General features: G+C 45.5%; 2 protein-coding genes across 2 annotated transcripts; both read left to right on the top strand.

Moving 5' to 3' along the window:
* Positions 1-12,322: 12,322 nt before the first annotated feature.
* Positions 12,323-13,243, top strand: LOC138808811 (olfactory receptor 7A10-like). Its single transcript, XM_069995020.1, has one exon. The coding sequence runs from the start codon at positions 12,323-12,325 to the stop codon at positions 13,241-13,243; it is 921 nt and encodes a 306-aa protein (XP_069851121.1).
* Positions 13,244-20,509: 7,266 nt separating this feature from the next.
* On the top strand, positions 20,510-21,475 carry LOC138808810 (olfactory receptor 7A10-like). Its single transcript, XM_069995019.1, has one exon. It carries the CDS (start codon positions 20,510-20,512, stop codon positions 21,473-21,475), a length of 966 nt encoding a protein of 321 aa, XP_069851120.1.
* The last annotated feature ends 1,561 nt before the right edge of the window (positions 21,476-23,036 follow it).

Genomic DNA, 23,036 nt, shown 5'->3' with positions numbered 1-23,036 from the left:
AGGGAGGATTGGGTGGGGGAGAGGGGGAGGATGGGAAGGGGAAACAAAGGAGGAGGCTACAATGCTTGATAAGAAATGTGCTCATTATCTTGCCCATGTAATTGTAACCCCTCTGTACAGTATTTTCACGAAAAAAAATTAAAAAAAAAAGCCCAGGGACAGTGCCCAGGTCTTGTGATCAAGCCCCAGGATCAACATACATACAAAATAAAAGCCATCAGCTGTACTACTGTGGTGTGTGGTGATCATATTGTAATTAGGACATTTGTGAGATTTTTTTTTATCAGAAAAAAATCAGAGACTATGTTTGTGCACGTGTGTGTGTGTTTGTGTGTGTTTGTGTGTGTGTACCACTCCTTGATAGATCACCAATTAAAACTACCTCTCCTACTACACAACTGCATACCATCCTGATATCTCTGTATTGGTCAATTTTCTCATCTATGTTGCCCAATCGGAGAGACACATCTTAAATGATGACATTGAGCCATCTAAGTTAACCCCAGAGAGATGAATACCTGTCATGATCTCTCATTCAAAGAGAGAATTAAAAACAGCCATGATGACAATGATAAGATGACATGAAGGCTGAGGGGCAGATTTTCAGAGGTGGCCACTGTGGGGTAAGGAGAAGATACATGTATGAAAATAGCATAAGGTCCATATGACTAGAAGAGGAGATACCGAGGGAAAGAAGTAGGAGGAATGGTGAATTTGACCACGGTAAAGTACATATATGCATGGTAACATGGCAATGAAATCCCCCTGTGGATTATATTGTGCTAATAGAGCACGGTGTAGAATATGTACAGCTAAGTGCTCATCAAAAAGAAAAAGGCAGCCGGGCACTGGTGGCTGACGCCTGTAACCCAAGCTACTCAGGAGGTTGAGATCAGAGGATCACAGTTCAAAGCCAGCCTGGGCGGGAAAGTCTGTGAGACTCTTATCTCCAATGAACCACCACAACTGGCATTGTGGCTCAAAAAGCCCCAGGACCAGCAAAACAAAAATAGAAAAGGAAGACCTAAGTAATTGCATGGCATCACATGCTTACTATAACACACCTGTTCTAAATAACTTCTGTCTGTGGTCCTTCTGTTCTGTGGATTAGTATTCTCCGAATGCTTTGGCTGACGTTTCCCAGGCAGCATCTCACAATGGCCGAATCAAAGCACTGGTCAGGCTGCGTTTCCAGCTGGAGAGCAGGAGGGACCTCTGGGCTCCCCTAGGCTCCTTCACAGACCTGACTCCTTCAAGGCCGAGCTAGAGCTCGCTTGTGTGGGTTGGACTCCGGTCCTGTCACCTTGTTGGCTGTTGGATGAAGCTTGTGTTCAGCACCAGGAGCTGTCCAGGTGAGCGGCTCACCTGGAGTCGGTCACTACCACAGGCCAGCAGGATGGTTGTAAGCTGCAGAAATCCTTCCTTAGCCAGGCGCCAGTGGCTCACGCCTGTCATTCTAGCTACTCAGGAGGCTGAGATCTGAGGATCATGGTTCAAAGCCAGCCTGGGCAGGAAAGTCCATGAAACTCCAATAAACCACTTGGAAAACTGGAAGTGGTGCTGTGGCTCAAGTGGTAGAGCATTCGCCTTGAACTGAAGAACTGAGGGACATCTCCCAGGCCGAGTTCAAGCCCCACAACTCACCAAAAAAAAATCCTTTCTTAGACAAGACTGAGATGTCTCCTCTTTCTATTCATCTAATCTTGCTTTAGTTGCTACCTTCAACACCCTTTCCCTGTTATGCCAAGGTCGCAGGACCCCCCACAAGAAGACCACCGAGAGTCAGACTCTACAGATGTTTTATTTAAATGGGCTGCAGCTCAGGCCTTGTCCTACACTCCAACACAGCAGAGCCTAGGAGGAGAGCCCCAACCTCAGTCTTATATAGGCACACAATCAACCAGGTGTTTTGGTTACCACCACGTGTTGCTTAGCAAAGCAACAGGTGGTAGTCACTGCCTCAAACTTTAACCTTTCATTCTCCCCCTTGACTTATGGTCCTGAGCCACAATCTTGTGGCTCTGGCCCAAAACTAAACTCCAACAGTTCTTGATCTTGAACGGGTATACCAGTAACAATCAATCCATTTTTCTGTTCTTGAGGCATATGCGGATTGGTTGGGTAGGATGTTTGGAGACTTCCCATGTTTCCCCACGGTCATCCAGGACAAAGGGGTCAGCAGGTCTGGCGTGGGAGCAGTGGAGCCAAGCAGCAATGCCGTCCACCTTAAGGGCAGTGGGTGGAGCCAGAAGCACCATGTAAGGTCCCTTCTACCGTGATTCCAGAGATCTCAAGTTGTGCCTTCGAACAAACACCCAGTCCCTGGTTTAAACAAATGGGGGGTAGGAATAGAAGCAGAATCATATAATGCTCTAAGCTGGGGCCACATACTCTTATGCACCAGCTGTAAACAGTCAAGCTTACACAGAAATTCAGTATCATCCAAATCAGCAAGCAATTCAGTCTGAAGGCTAGGGATAATGGGTGGAGGGTGTCCATACATTATTTCAAAAGGAGTAAAGCCAAGCCGATAGGGTGAATTTCTTATTCTAAACAAGGCAAAAGGAAGGAGCGATACCCAGTCTGCGCCAGTTCCAAGGCCAATTTAATTAAGGTCTCTTTTAGAGTCCAATTCATTCTACCTGCCCTGAACTCTGGGGTCTATAAGCACAGTGCAATTTCCAATCTGTCCCCAGTGTCTCGGCTATTCCCTGACTTACTTTTGAGACAAAGGCCGGTCCATTGTCCGACCCGATGGTGGATGGGAAGCCATACCTGGGTAGGATTTCTTCCAGGATCTTCTTAGCCACGATGTTCGTGGTCTCATGCTTTGTTGGGTAGGCTTCAACCCATCCTGAAAAAGTGTCTACAAAAACTAGCAAATATTTATATCCAAATTTTCCAGTTTTAATTTCTGTGAAGTCTACTTCCCAATACACACCTGGGCTATCTCCACAGAGGCGAGCTCCTTTTGTAACTGGTTGATTGGGGGCATTGGTGAGCTGGCAGGCTTTACAATTTTTAACAATGTCCTCAGTGAGTTGATTTCCTTGCCTAATTTTTACTTCTGAGTGTTGGAGAAAGTCAAGCAGCCTTCTGGGTCCCATATGAAAGGCCCAATGGATTTTCTTAAGAATCCTCTTGCCCAGTCTTTGTGGCAAGATAAGTTTCTCCTTACCAGTTTCCCCCCAGTCTTTTCCTTCTCTGTCTGGGGGTTTATAGACCATGGGAATTTTCTTTATCCACTCCAAGGCTCAGGAGGCAAAGCTCGTGGCCCTGGGTCTACTAGAGTCAGTACTTCTGCTCTGGGCTGGAGGGCCGCCTCCTTAGCTGCCTGATTGGCCAAGTTATTTCCTTTGGTTATAGAATCAGTCCCTTTTGATGGCCAGGGCAGTGCATAATGGCAATATTTGCTGGTTCCCATATGGCCCAGATGAGGCTTAAAGTTTCGTTTGTTATTAATAGTCTTTCCCTCAGCTGTAAGCAGCCCCCTCTCTTGGTAAATGGCTCCATGGACATGCACAGTGGCAAAAGCATACCGACTGTCCGTGTGAATGTTTAGTCTCTTCCCTTTTCCCATTTGTAGGGCTTTTGCCTACACTATCTCAGTGTCCGTGGTGACTGCTGCACCCGTGTACCTTTTTCCATCTCGAATGAAACTGCTGCTGTCTGTGAACCAGGTGTGCTCAGCATGCGATAGTGGTGAGTCCAACAAGTCTGGCCTCTTTTCCTTGGTCTGGTCTCTCTTTTCACGCTCAATTTCACGTTCTCTGTCCTTCCTTTCCTGTCTTTGCTCCTCTGTCTCTCTCTCATTGTAAACCTTTTCTGCTGTGGCTACTAGATCCCTAATAGACTTCTCACCAAGTTTGTCTAGAGCCTGCAACTTTCTCTTTATGTCTGGTGCAGCTTGATTTACATAGGCAAACATAATCACCTGAGCCGACTCCTGGGTCTCAAGATCATACGGGTATATTGACTAAAAGCTTCCATGAGCCGCTTAAGATATGCTGCCGGACTTTCACTTCCTCCCTGTCTAACATCATAAACTTTGGCCATATTAGTAGGTCGGTGAGCCGCCGCCTTGAGACCTGCCAACAGAGCCTGGCGGTAGACGAGGAGTCGCTCCCTACCTTCAACTGTATTGTAGTCCCATGTTGGTTGGATCTCAGGAAAATAGGCAGCGATCAGGGCAGGATCCCTGTGGGGCCAGGGATATGTTTCCGGGCTGCCTCTCGGATACGGTCTCTCTCTTCGGTGGTAAAAAGGACCTGTAAAAGCTGACTGCAATCATGCCAAGTCGGCTGATGAGTCAAGAGAATAGTTTCAAGCAAACGAATTAAATCCTGGGGTTTCTCAGAAAAGGGGACATTTTGGGTGTGCCAATTGTGTAGATCACTGGTAGAAAATGTCCAATATTGGAGTTGCTGTTGACTATTCGCATCCACTGGACCTACAGTGCGTAAAGGAAAAACAGCTGCATTAGATGGAGGGTTGATCCCACAGTGTCGTCGAGTGACTGGCCCCTCAGAAACTTTAAAGGCAGGTGCCGAGGGTTCTATAGCTCCCTCCTCCTCTTGATCATTCTTAGGCTCTGCAAAAGGAACCTAGGAAGGGGAGATGGGGGAGGAAACATTTCTTCTTCCAAGAAGGGTACCTTTTCTTTTCCGCTTTCTCAGTTTCTTTTTGTAAGTCTAGGGGGCTAGATGGAGTGGTGCCTATGGTTTCCAGTCCCATCAGTTGTTCAGTCCAAAAAACAATAAACAGTACAAACAAGACACATGAAGGCCTGACAGTTACAAAAAAAAAGCTTACAAAGTGGAGATCTCCCGAATTGGTCCGCTGACTCCTGTAATGGGACATCCACGCCCCACAGCAGAAGGAGCAGACCCACAGTGGGCGAGTTGGGCCTCGGTTAGGAGGCCCTCTTGGTCAGTTCCAGCCCACACCAAACCAACCCTCGCCCCACAATTCACATGGGCGAGGTTCCAAGGACCCCCGCCCCCGCCCCACGCGGTGGGGTTCCAAGGACCCCCCTCCCCCCGCCCCACACGGCAGAGTTCCAAGGACCCCCGTCCCACATGGCAGGGTTATAAGGACCCCCACCCCACATGAGGACCTGGGAAGTCTCCCAGTTCCTCCAGGGTTGTCGTGCAAGTGCGTCTGCTTTGACAACCCTTTACGAATTGGAGCTGCGGCGCTCACAAGAGAAAATGAAAGTAAAACAGACAAATGACAGGACAAGACAAATTCACAAAGACAGCGCTGTTTTACTTTGGGAGTCTGAGGTCTCAGGGGGGGGGGAGTCTTTGGGGGTATCCCGGATGAGCCCCCATTAATATGTTATGTCAAGGTCGCAGGACCCCCCACAAGAAGACCACTGAGAGTCAGACTCTACAGCTGTTTTTTTTCCCTTTTTAAAAAATTTTTTTATTGTAAAGATACTATACAGAGGGTTACGGTTACATGAGCAAGGTAATGAGTACACTTCCTATTGAGCATTCTTACCCCTCCATTGTTTTCCCCCTACCATACATTCCCTCCCTACCTTCCCCGACGTTCTTTTTTTTTTTTTTTTTTTTTACTTGTGATTAAGTGATTACATAATTTCCCAAATTTCACAGTATTGTGGAATAATGATGCTCATTTAAAGTCACAAGTTCATTCTAACTTTCCTGGAGCAAATTGTCTATCACAGTCTATAACATATAATGGTGTACACATGTTATACACCATACATGTGATCAGCAGTATGGGGATATTTAGTAGTGGTTCGACAAGATGAGTGGGAGTTCTTTGTTTCTTAAGTCCTGTTAATTTTGTCGTATCACCTAACATTTTGTATTTAGCATCCACTTATCAGGGAGACCATGTACTGTTTGTCTCTTTGCTCTTGGCTTACCTTGCTCAACATGATTCCTTCTAGCTCCATCCATTTCCCTGTGAATGCCATTATTTTGTCCTTTCTAATGGCTGCATAATATTCCATTGTGTATAGATACCACAATTTTTGGATCCATTCATCTGTGGTGGGGCATCTGGGTTGTTTCCATATCTTGGCTATTGTGAACAGTGCTGCAATAAACATGGAGGTGCACGTGTCCTTGTATATTTGTTCCTGTTGTTCAGGGTAGATGCCTAGAAGTGGTATGACTGGGTCATAAGGGAGGTCAATTTTTAGCTTTCTAAGGACCCTCCAGACTGCTTTCCAAAGTGGTTGTGTAAGTGTACATTCCTGCCAGCAGTGTAATAGGGTTTCTCTTTCTCCACATCCTCTCCAGCATTTGTTGTTGGCTGATTTGTGGATGTGGGCCATTCTGACTGGGGTAAGGTGGTATCTCAGGGTTGTCTTTATTTGCATTTCCTTCACCACCAGGGATGATGAACATTTCCTCATGTGTTTCTTTGCCATTTTTATTTCTTCATTTGAGAAGTCCCTCTTTAGTTCCCTTGTTCATTTAGTAATTGGTTTGTTAGGTTTGGGAGGGATTAGTTTCTTGAGTTCCCTGTATATACTGGATGTTAACCCCTTGTCTGATATATTGCTGGTAAATATTTTTTCCCAATTAGTTGGTTGTCTTTCTAACTTGGTTTCGATAGAGTTAGCTGTGCAGAAGCATTTTTTTTTTAAGGTAGTCCCATTTGTCGAGTCTCTCTCCAATTTGTTCTACAGCTGTTTTATTTAAACAGGATGCAGCTCGGGCCTCGTCCTACACTCCGACACAGCGGAGCCTAGGAGGAGAGTCCTGCGCTAAGGATTTGCAGGTCTTATATAGGCACACAATCATCCAGGTGTTTTGATTATCACCACGTGTTGCTTTGCTAGACAGAAACAAGCAACAAGTGGTCACTGCCTCAGACTTACACCTTTCATCCCCACATTGGTGAACACAGTTCTCATTCAACCCATGAACCTCAGGAAATTCAACCAAATATGTTGTGTGTGTTGGTACTGGGTCTTGAGCTCAGGGCCTGGGCCCTATCTCTTAAGCTTTTTTAGTCAAGGATAGGGCTTGACCACTGGGGCTACAGCTCCACTTGCAGATTTTTGGTGGATTATTGGAAGCAAGAGTCTTAGGGATGTTCCAACCCTTGCTGGCTTTGAGTCATGATTCTCAGATCTCAGTCTTCTAAGTAACTGGGATTACAGGTGTGAGCTACTGGTTCAATGGTGTCTAAAACTATGAGTCCTGTCAAATTATGTTTTATGTATTTTAAAAATCTATTAAGCAACAGCTATGTTTCACGTCCTTACCCTTATTGCTTTACATTGTGTCTCTTCTTTTAGAATTTATATATTAGTTCAAGCCCCACGACTGACAAAAAAAAAAAGAAAAAAAAATGAAAAATAGAATTTATATATTGACTCCTCCTCCTCCTTCTTCTTCCTCCTCCTCCTCCTCCTCCTCCTCCTCCTCCTCCTCCTTCTTCTTCTTCTTCTCCTTCTCCTTCTCCTTCTCCTTCTCCTTCTCCTCCTCCTCCTCCTCCTCCTCCTCCTCCTCCTCCTCCTCCTCCTCCTCCTCCTCCTCCTCCTCCTCCTCCTCCTCCTCCTCCTCCTCCTCCTCCTCCTCCTCCTCCTCCTCTTCTTCTTCTTCTTCTTCTTCTTCTTCTTCTTCTTCTTCTTCTTCTTCTTCTTCTTCTTCTTCTTCTTCTTCTTCTTCTTCTTCTTCTTGGTAGGTTATGGGGCTTGAACTCTGGGCCTGGGCACTGTCCCACAGCTCTTCAGCTCAAGGTGAGCACTCTACCGCTTGAGCCACAGTGCCACTTCCGGTTTTCTGAGTGGTTTATTGGAGATAAGAGTTTTAAGCATTTCACAGACTTTCCTGCTCGGGCTGGCTTTGAACTGCAATCCTCAGATCTCAGCCTCCTAAGTAGCTAGGATTACAGGCGTGAGCCACCGGCGTCTGGCTATATTGACTTCTTTACTAACAAAGGACCCAGTGGGGAAGCTCACATAATTCTGAGCCTCATTTGTGTGACTGTAGATTGAGGGTCACCATTGCACAGACCACAAAAAATAGACTTTTATGAAAAAAAACATGGCGGGTGGAGTCATAGCTCAGGTGGTAGAGTGCCAGCCAGTGAGTGAGAGCAAATGTCAGTGAGTTCGAGTCTTGGTCTTGGATCAAAAAACCCCAAACTAAACCAAATCATGGAATTCTGTTTTTTCTTTTTCTTTTTCCTTCCTTCCTTCCTTCCTTCCTTCCTTCCTTCCTTCCTTCCTTCCTTCCTTTCTTTCTTACCAGTCCTGGGGCTTGAACTCAAAGTCTGGTCCCATTCCCTGAGCTTCTTTTGCTCAAGGCTAGCACTCTAACCACTTGAGCCACAGCACTACTTCCAGATTTTTCTGTTTATGTGGTACTGAGGAATCGAACCCAGGGCTTCATGCATGCCAGGCAAGCACTCTACCATTGAGCCACCTACCCAGCCCCAAATCATGGGATTTTTATAATGATGTATAAAGACAACCTACAGAATTTGTATGTTTTTGAATTGTCAAAAATTAAGAAACCCACTTGAATAGCCGCAGAGCAGTGATTCATTCTTATAATCCTAGCTACTCTGAAGTCAGAGATCTGAGGATCATGTTTCAAAGCTAACCCGGGCAAGTAAGTCCCTGACACTCTTATCTTCAGTTAACCAGAGAAAAGCCAGAGTGTAGCTGTGGCTCAAATGGTAACGCACCAACCTTGAGTGAATAAACTCAAGGACAGTGTCCAGACCCTGAGTTCAAGCCCCAGTACCAGCACACACGCACACAAATACAAATGACATGACAACTCTTATCTTGTATTTCAAACATGACTTCTGGATTATTTTGGGCAATACTATGAAGTCAAGGATTGTAGTAGTGATTTTATGTCACAGAATCCCACATCACCCCTTCTTGAGTAGAAAGCAATATTAAGTTTTCTGGAGATCACAGGGGCTATCTCCCCAATATTTATAAAAAGTTTTGGGGGCCAGGTACCACCTGCCATCCTTGTTACTCAGGAGGCTGAGATTTGAGGATACTGGTTCAAAGGTAGTCTGGCAGAGAATTCCCCATGAGACTCTTATCTTCAATTAACCACTCAAAAGCCAGAAGTGGTGCTGTGGCTCAAAGTGCTAGAGCACTAACCTTGAGAAAAAGAGCTTAGGGACAGCAAGCAGGCCCTGAGTTCAAGCCCTATGACTGACAAAATAGAAAAGAGTTTGTGGGGGCACTGAGTAGAGCTAACCAACAGTGGCTCACCTGCCTTCCACTTTGGAGAAAACTTTAAATTGAGGGTTGAGATGAGGTGTTGGGAATTGATAGCTACAAGTGCTCATGGGAAATTATTAATACACATTGACTCGCCTGAAAATCACCCAGGTGTCTTGGGAACAGAATGTCAGGAAGAAAAAAAATTGCTTTGTGTGCAAAGCAAAGTCCCATAGGGAAAGGCTGTATTCCAGACTGGATTAACAAGAGAGAGAGAGATGTATCTAAAGAACACATTCACATCCCCTGCCCCAGCCCCTTGGATTGGACAGGACACAGCTGTTTCCTCCGAAGTCCACATCTGGCTAGGGGACGGATGCGTGACCATTTCTTGCTGCCCTGTTTCATTGCATCACTTTTTAAAAAAAGTCTCCATCATTGACAATCCAAGGAGGAATTAGCATTTCCAGGCTGAGACTTCATCCGAAACAACTCACCCAGGTGAGAATCTGTGGAGGGGTTTTGAGAGATGGACGCCGGGAACATTTATCTATGGCAGCACAATGTGTTTAAACAGAGCTGAGAGGCGGCTGTGACTGGTTCGCGTGTTTGATTAATAGGTTGATGTGTTTATCACCAGGTTGGACAGAGAAGTAGACCTAGAACGCAGCAGGGTCAAGTTTGATAGGAAAGAGACAGCAAAGGCAGCGCCTGGTGGGAGAGAATTGAGAGGAGGATAGTGATTTTCCTCTAATCCAAGTCTTCAAGGACCTTAGCTGCCAATTAAGAAAAGTTACCAAAGGGTGTTGCTCGTGAAGCGCGAAACAATGAAGTGATTTCTGATACAGGTTGATCATATTGATTTGCGTATTGTCCATTTTCTCCAGGGATCATTATCAGAAAATTTCCAGTGGTTTCTTTGTGATTGAATGTGCCTAGCAATTAAACATTTCACATTGCAAAATACTTTTCGTATTGTCTTGCTTACTTAAGATTATTATTATTGTTTTGGTCCATATTTTTAAATTTGGTGCTTCCTTAATGGCTTCTTTGAAATGTGCCAGTTAACTTCCAGAATGAGATCTTCACTTCATCTCAGATTCTTTTTATTTTTTTCTAAAAAATATTATCTTTTTTTTTTTTGTCAGTCGTGGGTCTTGAACTCTGGGCCTGGGCACTGTCCCTCAGCTCTTCAGCTCAAGGCGAGAGCTCTACCACTTGAGCCACAGTGGACTTCTGGTTTTCTGATGGTTTATTGGAGATAAGAGTTTCACAGCCTTTCCTGCCCAGGCTGGCTTTGAACTGTGATCCTCAGATCTCAGCCTCCTGAGTAGTTAGATTATAGGTGTGAGCCACCGGGGCCTGGTTAAAAAGTTATCTTTAAGTAGTTGCACAAAGGGGTTTCAATTCACCATGTCAGTTTGCCAGTGCAACGCATCTCCGATATTACCACTTCTTCCTCCCCCATCTTCCCCACCCATCCCCTCAATTTCCCTAATTCTATTTCTTTTCTATTTTTTATTGTTTAGAGGTGATATTGTTTAGAGCTGCCTTTACAGATGCTGGATGATAAGCACATTTCTTCCTTTTGCTTGCGATCAGCGGTTCCCACATTCTCTTTCATTCCCTCCCTCCCTTCTCCGCCCATCCTATTTCTATTTTGACATATACACACAGAATATTATGATTGCATTGTTTCCCCCAATACTTCCTCTCTTCTTGACCTCATCTCTCCTGATACCCCAGGTTCCAATTTCCTAGTATTAGTTTGGTTAGGCTGTAAGTTAGTTGTTCAAAGGATTTAAACCATTGGAGTTCTTGCCTCTGTGTGTGTGTGTGTGTGTGTGTGTGTGTGTGTGTGTGTGTGTGTGTGTGTGTGTGTATGCATGGAACACTGGGAGTTTTTCTAAAATATGTGCATCATTCCCAATGTCATTTTCCCTGGGATGGAGAATCATTCATCTCAGCTGTTATTTAACTCGGTGCTTTTCCATCTTAATTAGAATACAAACTCTAAGTTGGGAGAGATGGGCGAGAACAATGGGACAGAGGACACTGATCAAGATTCATTGTGTTGCCGGGCGCCAGTGGCTCACCCCTGTCATCCTAGCTACTCAGGAGGCTGAGCTCTGAGGATCATGTTTGAAGCCAGCAGGGGCAGGAAAGTCTGTGAGACTCTTATTTCCAATGAACCACCAAAAGCTGGAAGTGAAGCTGTGGCTCAATTGGTGGAGTACCAGCCTTGAGTAAAAAAACCACAGAGACATGGCCCAGGCCCTGAGTTCAAGCCCCCAAAGAAAAAGCCTTGTACTCACAAATCATTATAGTGAGTCAAAACCCCTTTGGGAAAAACCCTCAAAGATAGCAGAAATAAAATAAAACTTGAAGAATACAAACTCACCCATGTTACATGCCTGTATGTACTGAGACTAGGGTATAGAAACAAACTTTATTTAGTCATAGATTAGTAGTATCTATTACGTATGAATTATACACCCATTAGTGTTCGTATTAAATGTTAAATCTGTTTCTGGTGTTTATATTAGAGAATCATTCTCTATTACGTTCTTCTGTGTCTAGGTCATTGCCGATGATGTGAGTTTTCCATCTCGGGAGCATCGTATTTATTATTGGGACCGGAGGCCTCGTGGCCAGGACAGACAGTGACAGATGGAAATAGCCAAGAGATGCTTCGGTGTCCCCAGGGAGTCCTGTGGCAACACGACCTGCTGAGTGACCCCTCGTGTCTTGAGGTCTCAGAGGTGACGGGCTGGGCTTTATCTCCACCACTCTCCATCCCTTGCTGTCTTCTCTTCTCCTTACCTTCCTTTTGGCCTTGGGGGTCTGAATGGAGACCCTTCCTTTGGTCTCTGCACTGGCCATGGCTCTTTCCAGCTACACACTTGTGTAGATAACTCTGTACCCTCCCTCCCCTGGTCTTTCTAGAACACCCAGTGCAAGTTGTCCTGTTCACATCCGTCTCCTGTGTATCCCTGTCCTTGCACCTGCCTCTCTCTGATAAGGTTGTGTGATCACTCAGTTACCTCGTCCTAGCTCTTTCCTTTTATTTGTACATTTACACCCTGCACTCAATTCTTTCCCCCTTTGTGGTTTTTCCTTCGCGAAGGCACATCGAAACACATGGGACCAGAGAATGATTCCCGTGTTTCCGGATTTCTCCTTCTGGGAATTTCAGAAGACCCCAGGTTGCAGCCTGGTCTCTTTGGGCTGTTTCTGTCCATGTACCTGCTCACCGTGCTCGGCAATCTGCTCATCATCCTGGCCACCGCCTCTGACCGCCGTCTGCACACGCCCATGTACTTCTTCCTCTCCAACCTGTCCTTCGTGGACATCTGCTTCACCTCCACCACCGTCCCCAAGATGCTGCTCAACCTCCACACGCACAGCCAGGCCATCAGCTATGAAGAGTGTATCACCCAGACACATTTTTTTGTCCTCTTTTCTGGGTTGGACATCTTCCTGCTGACGGTGATGGCCTATGACCGCTTTGTGGCCATCTGTCACCCCCTGCGCTACACGGCCATCATGAGCCCCCGGCTATGTGCGGGGCTGGTGCTGGGCTCCTGGCTCATCAACATCACGGATTCTCTTCTGCAGAGCTTCATGGTGCTGCGGCTGTCCTTCTGCACCCACTTGGCAATCCCGCACTTCTTCTGTGAACTGAATCAGGTGGTCCACCTGGCCTGCTCGGACACCTTCCCCAACGACGTGGTCATCTACTTTGGCGTGCTGCTGCTGGTGTGCTTTCCCCTGGCGGGCATCCTGTATTCCTATTCCCAGATCGTGTCTTCCATCCGGGCCATCTCGTCGGCCGAGGGGAAGTACAAGGCCTTCTCCACCTGCGCGTCTCACCTCTCCGTGGTCTCTTTATTCTACTGCACCGTCCTCGGGGTGTACCTCAGCTCTGCGGTGACCCAAAATTCTCACTCCATTGCCATCGCCTCAGTGATGTACAGCGTGGTCACCCCCATGCTGAACCCCTTCATCTACAGCCTGAGGAACCAAGACCTCAAGAGCGCTCTGAGAAGACTCTGTACCTGAAACAAGACCCCTTGTGCGGGGACTGGAGCAGTGGTGGTCGGAGGCCGGATGTGGGATGTCTGATTCATTTATGTGGTTTTTCATTTGACGGTGGAAGTTGTCCCATTCTATGACGTTCCTGGAGTTTCTCTGTTTTTGGCTTTTTTCTGCAATTCAGCCGCAGCACTTTCTCAATTAAACTGTATCCCATGTCTGGGTTCTGATTCTGTCCATGGAACTATTTCTTAATCTTTCCAAAGGTTCTTCTGAATCACATACACCTGGAATTCTTTCTTCATCCTGTAAGCTTGGTGTTTAGGAATAATTTCATTTCAAATGAAATAGATCATGCAAAACAACATCATTAATGAGACTCATCAAACTTTCCAATTTATGTGTGAAATTTAGTTTGGAAACTAAAGCCCCATATAATCTTTTTTTTTTTTTTGGTTGGTTGGTTATGGGTCTTGAACTCAGCTCCCTGAGTTTTTTCACTCAAGGCCAGCACTGTATCACTTTGAGCCACAGTACCACTTCCAGTTTTCTAGTGGTTTACTGGAGATAAGTTGCATGGACTTTCCTGCCTGGGCTGGCTTTGAACTGCCATCCTCAGATCTCAGGCTCCCAAGCAGCTAGGATGACAGGCGTGAGCCGCTGGTGCCCGGCCCCCATGTAGTCTTTTAGTTGGGAAAGTACCTGGGTTGCAGATGCCACTTGTGGCTTTCTTTAGTGGACTTCTGATGGAGGGCCGTGTCTTCTCATTGTGGTGTGCCCTGGCTGGGGAGCAGGTTTTATTCTCATATTTAAAATTCTCCCCCATCTTGGCTCAGTGTTCTCACTGTGCCACATTTCACCAGGCAATTCAACACCCAAAGATATTTGCTGAACCATCTTTCTTTAATCCTTACTTTTGTGCCAATTCTGGAGCTGAAACTCAGGGCCAGGCAGTCTTGATGAGCTTTTCAGCTTGAGGCTGGTGCTCTACCACTTGGGCCACAGCTCCAGTTCCAGCTTTTTTGGTGATGAGTTAGAGAAAAGAGTCTAACAGATTTCCCTGCTCTGACGAGCTTCACATTGCAATCCTCAGATCCCAGCCTCCTGAGTAGCTAGGATTGCGGGTGTGAGCTACTGGTGCCCAGCTTTTCGTTTCCTCTTGAACTCCTTTTTCACTTTCCCTCACATAGCCATATAACTTCATTATCTATCATTTACTTAGAATTCCCTTAGCAAGATTTCTTCAATCATAGGCAGACTAGCCCGTGGGATTTTTAAGTACATGCACCCAAGAGAACCACCATTGGAGAAACCCAACAAAATCCCCAGATGCAAAGCGCACAGAGCACTATAACGCTGAAGGATCTGAGCTGTGGAGTGAGGGCCCAGTGATTTCTGTTTTTTTTTTTTTTTTAAACACACTGGTCAAAAGCATGTACAACAAATCCACAAGTATGACAGGTACAGTGTGCAGGAAGATGCGCTGTGCCTGTACACCATCCTGAACAAGCAGGTGAATCGCTTTCTCTTCTGGCGTTTGTTTTTCAGATTGATGTGGGATTGATGTGGATCATGAAATATGCAGATTTGGGGTGATGGGAAAGGTTGGCATCTTTAGGAAGGGCTGTAGTGGAGAGGCTGAGGCTCACAGAGAGAGGTAGAGATGGAAATCTGATCTACACGTGAGACTTCACACAACCCAACATCTCCCCGCTATGCGGCACAAACAAGAACCTCACACTTTCTGTCTTCTCCTCGAAGTCCAGAAGCTTCCAGATCTGAAAAGCTTATCAATGACACCAAGGCCTCCTCTATGACCATTATCTTAGGTGGTATTATTTTTTTCTCTTTTCCTACAATTCTCTTATTCACAGACCTCCTCCTCCTCCTCCTCCTCCTCCTCCTCCTCCTCCTCCTCCTCCTTCACCTCCTCCTCCTCCTCCTCCTCCTCCTCCTCCTCCTCCTCCTCCTCCTCCTCCTCCTCCTCTGAATTTCATCAGCCTGGGGAAAGTGCCAGAACCGTGCTTTCTTCCTGTGGATTTCGCTTTGTGTTGGTCACCCAATTTTATGGCATTCTATGTGTGTCAGCTTTCCATTACTGTAACAAAATGGCAGACGTTTGTTTAGGCTCACAGTATTGGAAGTTTCAGGCCAGGAGCAGTTATTTCCCTGGACCTTGTGTGTGTGGTGAGACAGCACATCACAAATACTGGAGAGCACATGACAGAGAAAAGCTGCTCAGTCCACGTATGCCCAGGAAGTAAAAAAACTGCTATGTGAATGATCCAGGATGTGAAACACATTGTAAGTTCATGGCCCAGGAAGTGAAAGATGATCAAGTTCGTGACCCAGGAAGTGAAAAAAGCACAGAAAGACAATGCTTTCCCAATATCCTATTTGAATTCAGCCCACATGACCCCCAAGCCTTTCAAACCACACTCCAAAAGGGTTATCTACCTCTCCAATGTGGGGATGAAACCATTAGCACTTGAACCTCTGGGAGACATTTAGGACCTAAATGTTAGCAACGAACTTGGGTTTTCCTTAGTTCCGCAGTCAGTCTGTCCTCTAGGACCGTTGCTGGTCTTGGTGGTGTGCACTGCAGTACTTGATGAATTCTTTCGTTTACATTCTTAGGATGGGTGGCCGGGGTCAGGTTTACATGAATTGCATGGCACCAGGGACTAAGAACTAAAGAAGCCTTGTTTACCTCATCCACTATTTTCAGTTTTTCTGCTTTTATTTATTGTAACCCCTCAGGCATTCCTGTCCCAGAGTCCCTGAAGTTATATATTTGATCAACCCTTTATTATTTTTAACCAACTGTGCTCACTTTGGACAAATTCAGCCTGGTGCATATTTTTTTAAAAGGTGGTCAACAGTTACAACTTGTTTTAAGTTGTTTGTGGAATGGAAATTTGCACACGGAAGGCAATTCTCAGCGGAGGGGCTGTGTGGGCTTCTTCTGTTGATGTTGTTGTGGACATTTACTTATGGAGATGATCTCTAAAAGAATGGGAATAGCATGCAAAACTCCCCTAACTCTGTACTTGATTTGCTTTCCTTTCCGTGCCTCTTATTTACTGTGTGTTTCAATTCATCCACAGCATGGCTTCCTGGAAATTCTGAACTACATCTTATCCATGTTATAATCACAATACTTATATATATATATATATATATATATATATATATATATATATATATATGTACATATACACCTAATATGATAGATATATGATATACTTATATGATATTATCTCTATATTATATATGTGAAACAATATATATCCTTACATATAAAGATATTTTTATAGTATGCTAAGCCTAGTATATTTTTATGTATTTTAGTATATTTTTATGTATTCTTTATTCTATACACATATATATGTATTTATATGTTTATACACCTTTACAACCTATGTAAAGATGAGAATATAATGAACATAGAGAACATGAAGTTTTGAAATATGACAAATACAGAGCAGTAAAAAGAAGAGAAAAAGCCAGGTGCTGGTGGCTCACACCTGTAATCCTAGCTACACAGGAGGCTGAGATATAAAGATCATGGTTTGAAGCAAAAGAAGCTCAGGGGCAGTGCCCACATCCTTAGTTCCAGCCCCAGGGCTGGCACAAAAAATATGAAAAGAAAGGAAAAGATAATTACAATGTTCTGATTACTTTGGGCAGGTGTTGATATATCACACTGATACATAGAACTATTACATGTTAATAAAAATTGAAATTAAATTAAGTGAAATATAGTTTTGTGTGTGTGTGTGTGTGTGTGTGTGTGTGTGTGTGTGTGTGTATGTGTGTCTGTGTCTGTGTCTGTGCACATGCCAATATTTGGGCCTGCACTCAAGACCTGGGCACTGTTCTATTAATTTTTTTTTGCTCAAGGCTAGTGCTCTATCACTTGAGCCATAGCTCCACTTTTGGCTTTTTGGTGGTTAATTGGTGATAAGAGTCTCATGGGCTTTTCTGTCTGGGATGGCTTCAGACCACAATCCTTGTATCTAGCTAGTCATATGCTATGACTAGCATGTCTGGCTTTAACTTACTAAAGACTAGTACTATGTCCTTCACTGTAATGACCAGATTTTTCTATATACATTACCTATCATCTTCCCCCTCTTTTCTTGTGCTGCTCCTGGGGCTTGGAATTCAGAATCTGATATAGAGATGAGTCTCAGGGACTTTCCTGCCTGGGCTGACTTTGAGCCCCAGTCCTCAGATCTCAGCCACCTGAGTAGCTAGGATGACAGGTGTGAGCCATCTTATAAGAATTCTCTGTTTTATTTTCCACTCTTTGCAGTCAGTGCTATGAGGAATCTCAACCCATGTTTGCACAAATGGGTTCAGGATGGCTAAGAGAAGGGGGCCCATTGGTAGACCAGATGTCAACAGATGACTCTCAGAGGAGACAGAAGTATTCAGATGGAATGGCAAAGTCATGAAGGTGGAGAACACAGCACTGCCTTGGAAAGTGCTCCCCCAAAGATTACGTTTGTCCTTCTGTCCGTGGCTCATGACCCAACCCACAAGGCTAGATAAGGGAGGATGTCTGCTCTCATCCACACAGGAGTGGAATCTCGTCACTGCCTTGACTGATCCTGGAGGAGGGTCCTCATCTACAGATGCAGACTCCATCTCAGAATGGATTGATTTGGCCCAGGCGGGACCCTGGCCAGAAAAAAATCTGCACAGACTTGCCTGGTAGATTATTAGTATTACAAAATGAGCTAGAATTAGCCTATAAATCGACAAGTAAACAGGTTGGGTGGTACGCAAGGGTGAAGATTATGGGAACCTCTAGGGGGGACCCTGGCCATCTGATGCATCGAGGTGTGGCCCCTCAATTTCAGTACTTGTTCTCCCTGGCAACACAAATGGAGGGGACAGGAGGCAGGAGGGAACCTGTTTGTCCCACAGAGTGTAAAGCTCCTAGTGGCCAGCAGTAGCTCCCAGGGATGATACTTCTGTTGGAAAAGCAGCCCAGAATCAAACACTTGACCCGTGGCCAGGAGATTCCAACAGTCAACACAGTGCTGGGGATTAGAGCCATGCTATGAGCACATGGGCACACACACATACACATAAAAGTACTTGACTAAACACAGCCTTTTGATGTATTTTGTAAGCACGGCATTTCAATTAATTGGGGGAAAGTAACATATAGCCATAGAGTGCATTAATTATTATTTTTATGTTAAGGGATCACTGGTCAAGGCCTCTAATTTTTCTTGAAAATCTCAGAAATGGTGTCCACCACACATTGAGTACTTTGGGTCAGCCAGCAGTCACCAAGTCAAGAAAGTTGTCATTTGGAGACAACTTTAATAGAGGGTTGGAAAAGGTGTGAGGAAGTTAGACACAATAAATGGAGGGGGAGAGCTAATAGAGACTCCCTCACCTGACACTTAACCTGCTATCAGAGGACCAAAGACTCAGCCAGATGAAATCATTTTCTGTGCAGCAAAACATCCCCAAGGGAAAGGGCGTGCTTGCTCAAGGCTGGAATCACCAGAGGGACAGGCGCCCAGTGAGCTGACACAGCCGGCTGTAAATACCAACCCTGCCTCTGTCCCTCCTCATCTGCACGGGACACGGCTGCTGCTTCTGGGGTCCTCACGTGGCTTGGATACGGACGCCTGACTCCCCTTCTGTTGGCCTGCCCGGTTACACATCTTTGGTCTCTGTCGGTGACCACCTCACAGAAAGGATCTGGAAGTCGCGTGGAAGTCTCCACTTACATCCATCCAGGTGAGCTCATGGTGTGCACCAGGGAGAGGTTCTAAGAGACTGGATTGCAGTCAGAACACTTACCTAAGGCCACCCGCCCCACGCCATCCAGCCAAGCACAGAGCTGGGGGCTGGCGGCGGTCGTTTGCTGCGTGTGTTTGATCCAGTCGTCTGATGTGTCCATTTGCCCTAGCAAAGAGGGATGTGAACACTGAGCTCAGCGATGCAGGGTTCTTATCGACAGTGAAGAGAAGGTGGAGAAAACCCAGGTGGGAGGGAGCTGGACAGACTAAGGGTGGCTTCAGTTAGTAGAACACACATCCAAGGAGGCTCCGGTTCATCAGGGGAGAGGAGAAATTAGGTGCCCGTCTGTTGTAAAGCTCAGAGCTAAGGGAGAGAGAGAACTTTTATTTTTAGCCAGTCCTAGGGTTTGAACTCAGGGCCTGCGTATGGTCCCTGAGCCTCTTTGTACTCAAGGCTAGCACTCCAACTCTTCAGTCCCAGCTCCATTTCCAGCCTTTTCTGAGTGGCTTATTGGAGATAAGAGTCTCACGGACTTTCCTGCCAGCGCTGGCTTTGAACCGCAATCCTCAGATCTCAGCCTCCCAAGTAGCTTGGATGATAGGTGTGAGCTACTGGTGCTCAGCAAGAGAACTTCTTTTTATGGTTTTATTATCATTAAGGCAAGTGAATGCATTTGATTTATAAATCTGATTTAATGAAATTCATGTGTATTCACACATCCATAGACAATATACCATTTAGGATACAGCCATACAATTTACCTTCACCATTCTCCCTGACCCTTCCCACAAGGCAAAAAGTCTGTAAGATTTACTTTTCCACTTCCCACCAGTACATTATATATATATATATATATATATATATACACACACACACACACAGATATATATGCACTACATATATATGTATATATTTACTCTGTGTGTATGTGCATACGTGCATGTGTGCATGCTAGCTGTTACTGGGGCTTGAACTCAGGGTCTTGATCTCTCAATTGACATTTTGCTCAAGGCTGGTGTTCTACTACGTGAGCCACAACTCCATGGTTCTGGCTTTTTTTTTTTTTTGCTGGTTAACTGGAGATAGGAGTGTCACAGACTTTCCTGACCAGACTGGCTTTGAACTGTGATCCTCAGACTTGGCTTCCCAAGTAGCTAGGACCACACGTGTGTGAGCTACCAGTGTCCAGCTTAACATTAGTTGTTGTTTTCTTTTTGAACACACACCTTTTGTTTCCTAGAAATTAGCTGCAAGTTGATCATCATGACATTGCGTTCCTCAAATGAACAAAAGAAATTGGAGTTTGTTTCTGTTTTTAAATACATGACCTCTAGAGAAAAAGCTGAGAATGGAATGAGAATTTCCCCCCACTAGAAAACAGAGATGGGGGAGAGAATTCACACAGAAAACTTTGGAACTAGTGTCACAGTTGCAGGATACATATGACCGAAAGCCTTTTATTCAGCTTGCAGTTGGAGACCTGCGTGGTGTTATTTTCCCTTTCTTGTTAGCCAGAGCAACCACATGGAACCCGAGAATGACACGCAGAGTTTGGAATTCTTTCTTCTGGGAGTTTCAGAGGACCCCGAATTGCAGCCCCTGCTCTATGGCCTCTTCCTGTCCATGTACCTGCTCACCGTGCTTGGCAATCTGCTCATCATCCTGGCCACCGCCTCTGACCGCCGTCTGCACACGCCCATGTACTTCTTCCTCTCCAACCTGTCCCTGGTGGACGTCTGCATCACCTCCACCACCGTCCCCAAGATGCTGCTCCACATCCAATCGCACAGCCGGGCCATCGGCTATCAATCCTGCCTTACTCAAATGTATTTTTTCCTACTGTTTTCAGTGATGGACATCTTCCTGCTGACAGTGATGGCCTATGACCGCTTCGTGGCCATCTGTCACCCGCTGCACTACACGGCCATCATGAGCCCCCGGCTGTGTGTGGGGCTGGTGCTGGGCTCCTGGATGGTGAGTGTCTCGCACGCCATCTTACAAAGCTTGATGGTGCTGCGGCTGTCTTTCTGTGCCCACTCAGAAATCCCCCACTTCTTCTGTGAGCTCAACCAGGTGGTCCACAGCGCCTGCTCTGACACCTTTCTCAATGATTTGGTCATCTACCTAGCCGCTGTGTTTTTGGCTTTCGTTCCCTTTGCCTGCATCCTGTATTCTTACTCCAAGATCGTCTCCTCCGTCCGGGCCATGTCCACAGCCCAGGGGAGGTACAAGGCCTTCTCCACCTGTGCATCTCACCTCTCCGTGGTCTCCTTGTTTTACGGCACACTCCTGGGTGTGTACCTCAGCTCGGCGGTGACCCCAAACTCACACTCAACGGGCACGGCCTCGGTGATGTACAGCGTGGTCACCCCCATGCTGAACCCCTTCATCTACAGCCTGAGGAACAAAGACCTCAAGAGGGCTCTGAACAAACTCTTAGTGGCAGACAGTATGAAAATGCCCTCGGTCTGCAGACTGAATTGTGGGTGACGGCAGGTTTTAAAGACTCGGGAGCAGGCTGGGAGTGTTTTTGTTTTTGTTTTTACCTCATCAGACAATGGATGGCCAGCATATCCCTTCCCTTTTAACCTGGAGTTTGAATTTCTCTGATTTTGTCTTCTCTATACAATTCAGTTACCCAATTTCCCAGTACTGGGGCTTGAACTCAGGGACTAGGTGCTACCCCTTAACGTTTTTACTTAAGACTAGTACTCTACCACTCGAGTCACACCTCCATCCATTTCCAGCGTTTTGTTGGTTAACTGGAGATAAGGGTCTCAGGGACTTTTCTGCCTGGGCTGGCTTTGAATCATGATCCTCAGATCTCAGCCTCCTGAGTAGCTAGGATTACAGGTGTGAGCCACTGGTGCCCAGCTCATACTGCATATTTTGTAATAACTGGAATAAAAGGATTGGAATGTTCCCAAACACGAGGAACTAGAAACAAATGAATGCCTGAGAGAATACACTAAAACCTCTGATTTGATTATTACATTATATCTGTACATACACGTATCTATATCTCAAAAGAAACACTCCAGCCGGGCGGCAGTGGCTCACACATTTAATCCTAGTTACTCAGGAGGGAGAGATCTGAGAACTACAGTTCAAAGCCAGCCTGGGCAGGAAAGTCTGTGAGACTCTCATCTCCAATTACTCAAAAAAAAATCACAGTCCACCCCATAACTATGCACAAATAATAGATGTACATTTACCTTGCTTTGTTTTATTATTTTAAGTAGTTGTACAAAGGAGTTGCCTCTTATGAAGCTGCTTATGAATATGATGCATCTCAATCGACGTGGTGTCTGTTTTTGGGGGTTACACACAGTGTGTGCTTTGTAGTGAGCAATGCAACCAAAGAGAAATAATAATAATCTGAAAAGTTGCCTCTCTACCCAGGTTCCTGAGAGGAAATGAGAGTAAGAAAAAATTTCCCAGAAGGCTCGGGGGTCCAGTGGAGAAACAGAGCGTTTTCTTTTGTTCTGTGTGAAATATGAAATGTGTCTGCAATGGAAAAGAATCTGTCCCAGGTCCCTGCCGCTCCCATTCTCCCTCCGTGACCCTGGGTTTTCCAGGGCTTTCTTTTCTCTTCAGCCCTGACATGCAGAACATCCACACTGGAATTTAGGGCTCAGCTCTCCCTCCTTAACCAACTCCCGTGCTTTGTGGTCTGCGTGGATTCCAAATGGTTTTCCCAACAACTGAAGGCATGGCTCAAGGAGTAGAGCACCTGCAAGCTGACAAGCCAAGCAAGCGTGAGGCCCTGAGTTCAAATCTCAATACTGCCTTGAAGAAATGCGATTTTCTTGAACAACCCTAGCCTCAGGGAAGAAAACCAAAATAACTCCACAATCCCAATTTGTATCATCCTTTGAAGCATTTTGTTCCAATGCTTCCTAAAAATAAAATTTATTTCTCACACAAGCACCATGACACGAGATGAGATTTTTGAACTTTGCCTTTATTACTTAATTGTAAACATGTTCCCTTTGAAAAATGTTCAAAGGCTCCACTGTAAAATCGAAACACACATCCTTCGTGTTTACTG

The sequence above is a fragment of the Dipodomys merriami genome, unplaced genomic scaffold (genome assembly GCF_024711535.1).
Source record: "Dipodomys merriami isolate MVZ:Mamm:240054 unplaced genomic scaffold, mDipMer1.0.p SCAF_477, whole genome shotgun sequence".
Classification (NCBI taxonomy): domain Eukaryota; kingdom Metazoa; phylum Chordata; class Mammalia; order Rodentia; family Heteromyidae; genus Dipodomys; species Dipodomys merriami.
The sequence above is the reverse complement of the archived record's forward strand: the minus strand, read 5'-3'. Positions and strand labels throughout refer to the sequence as shown.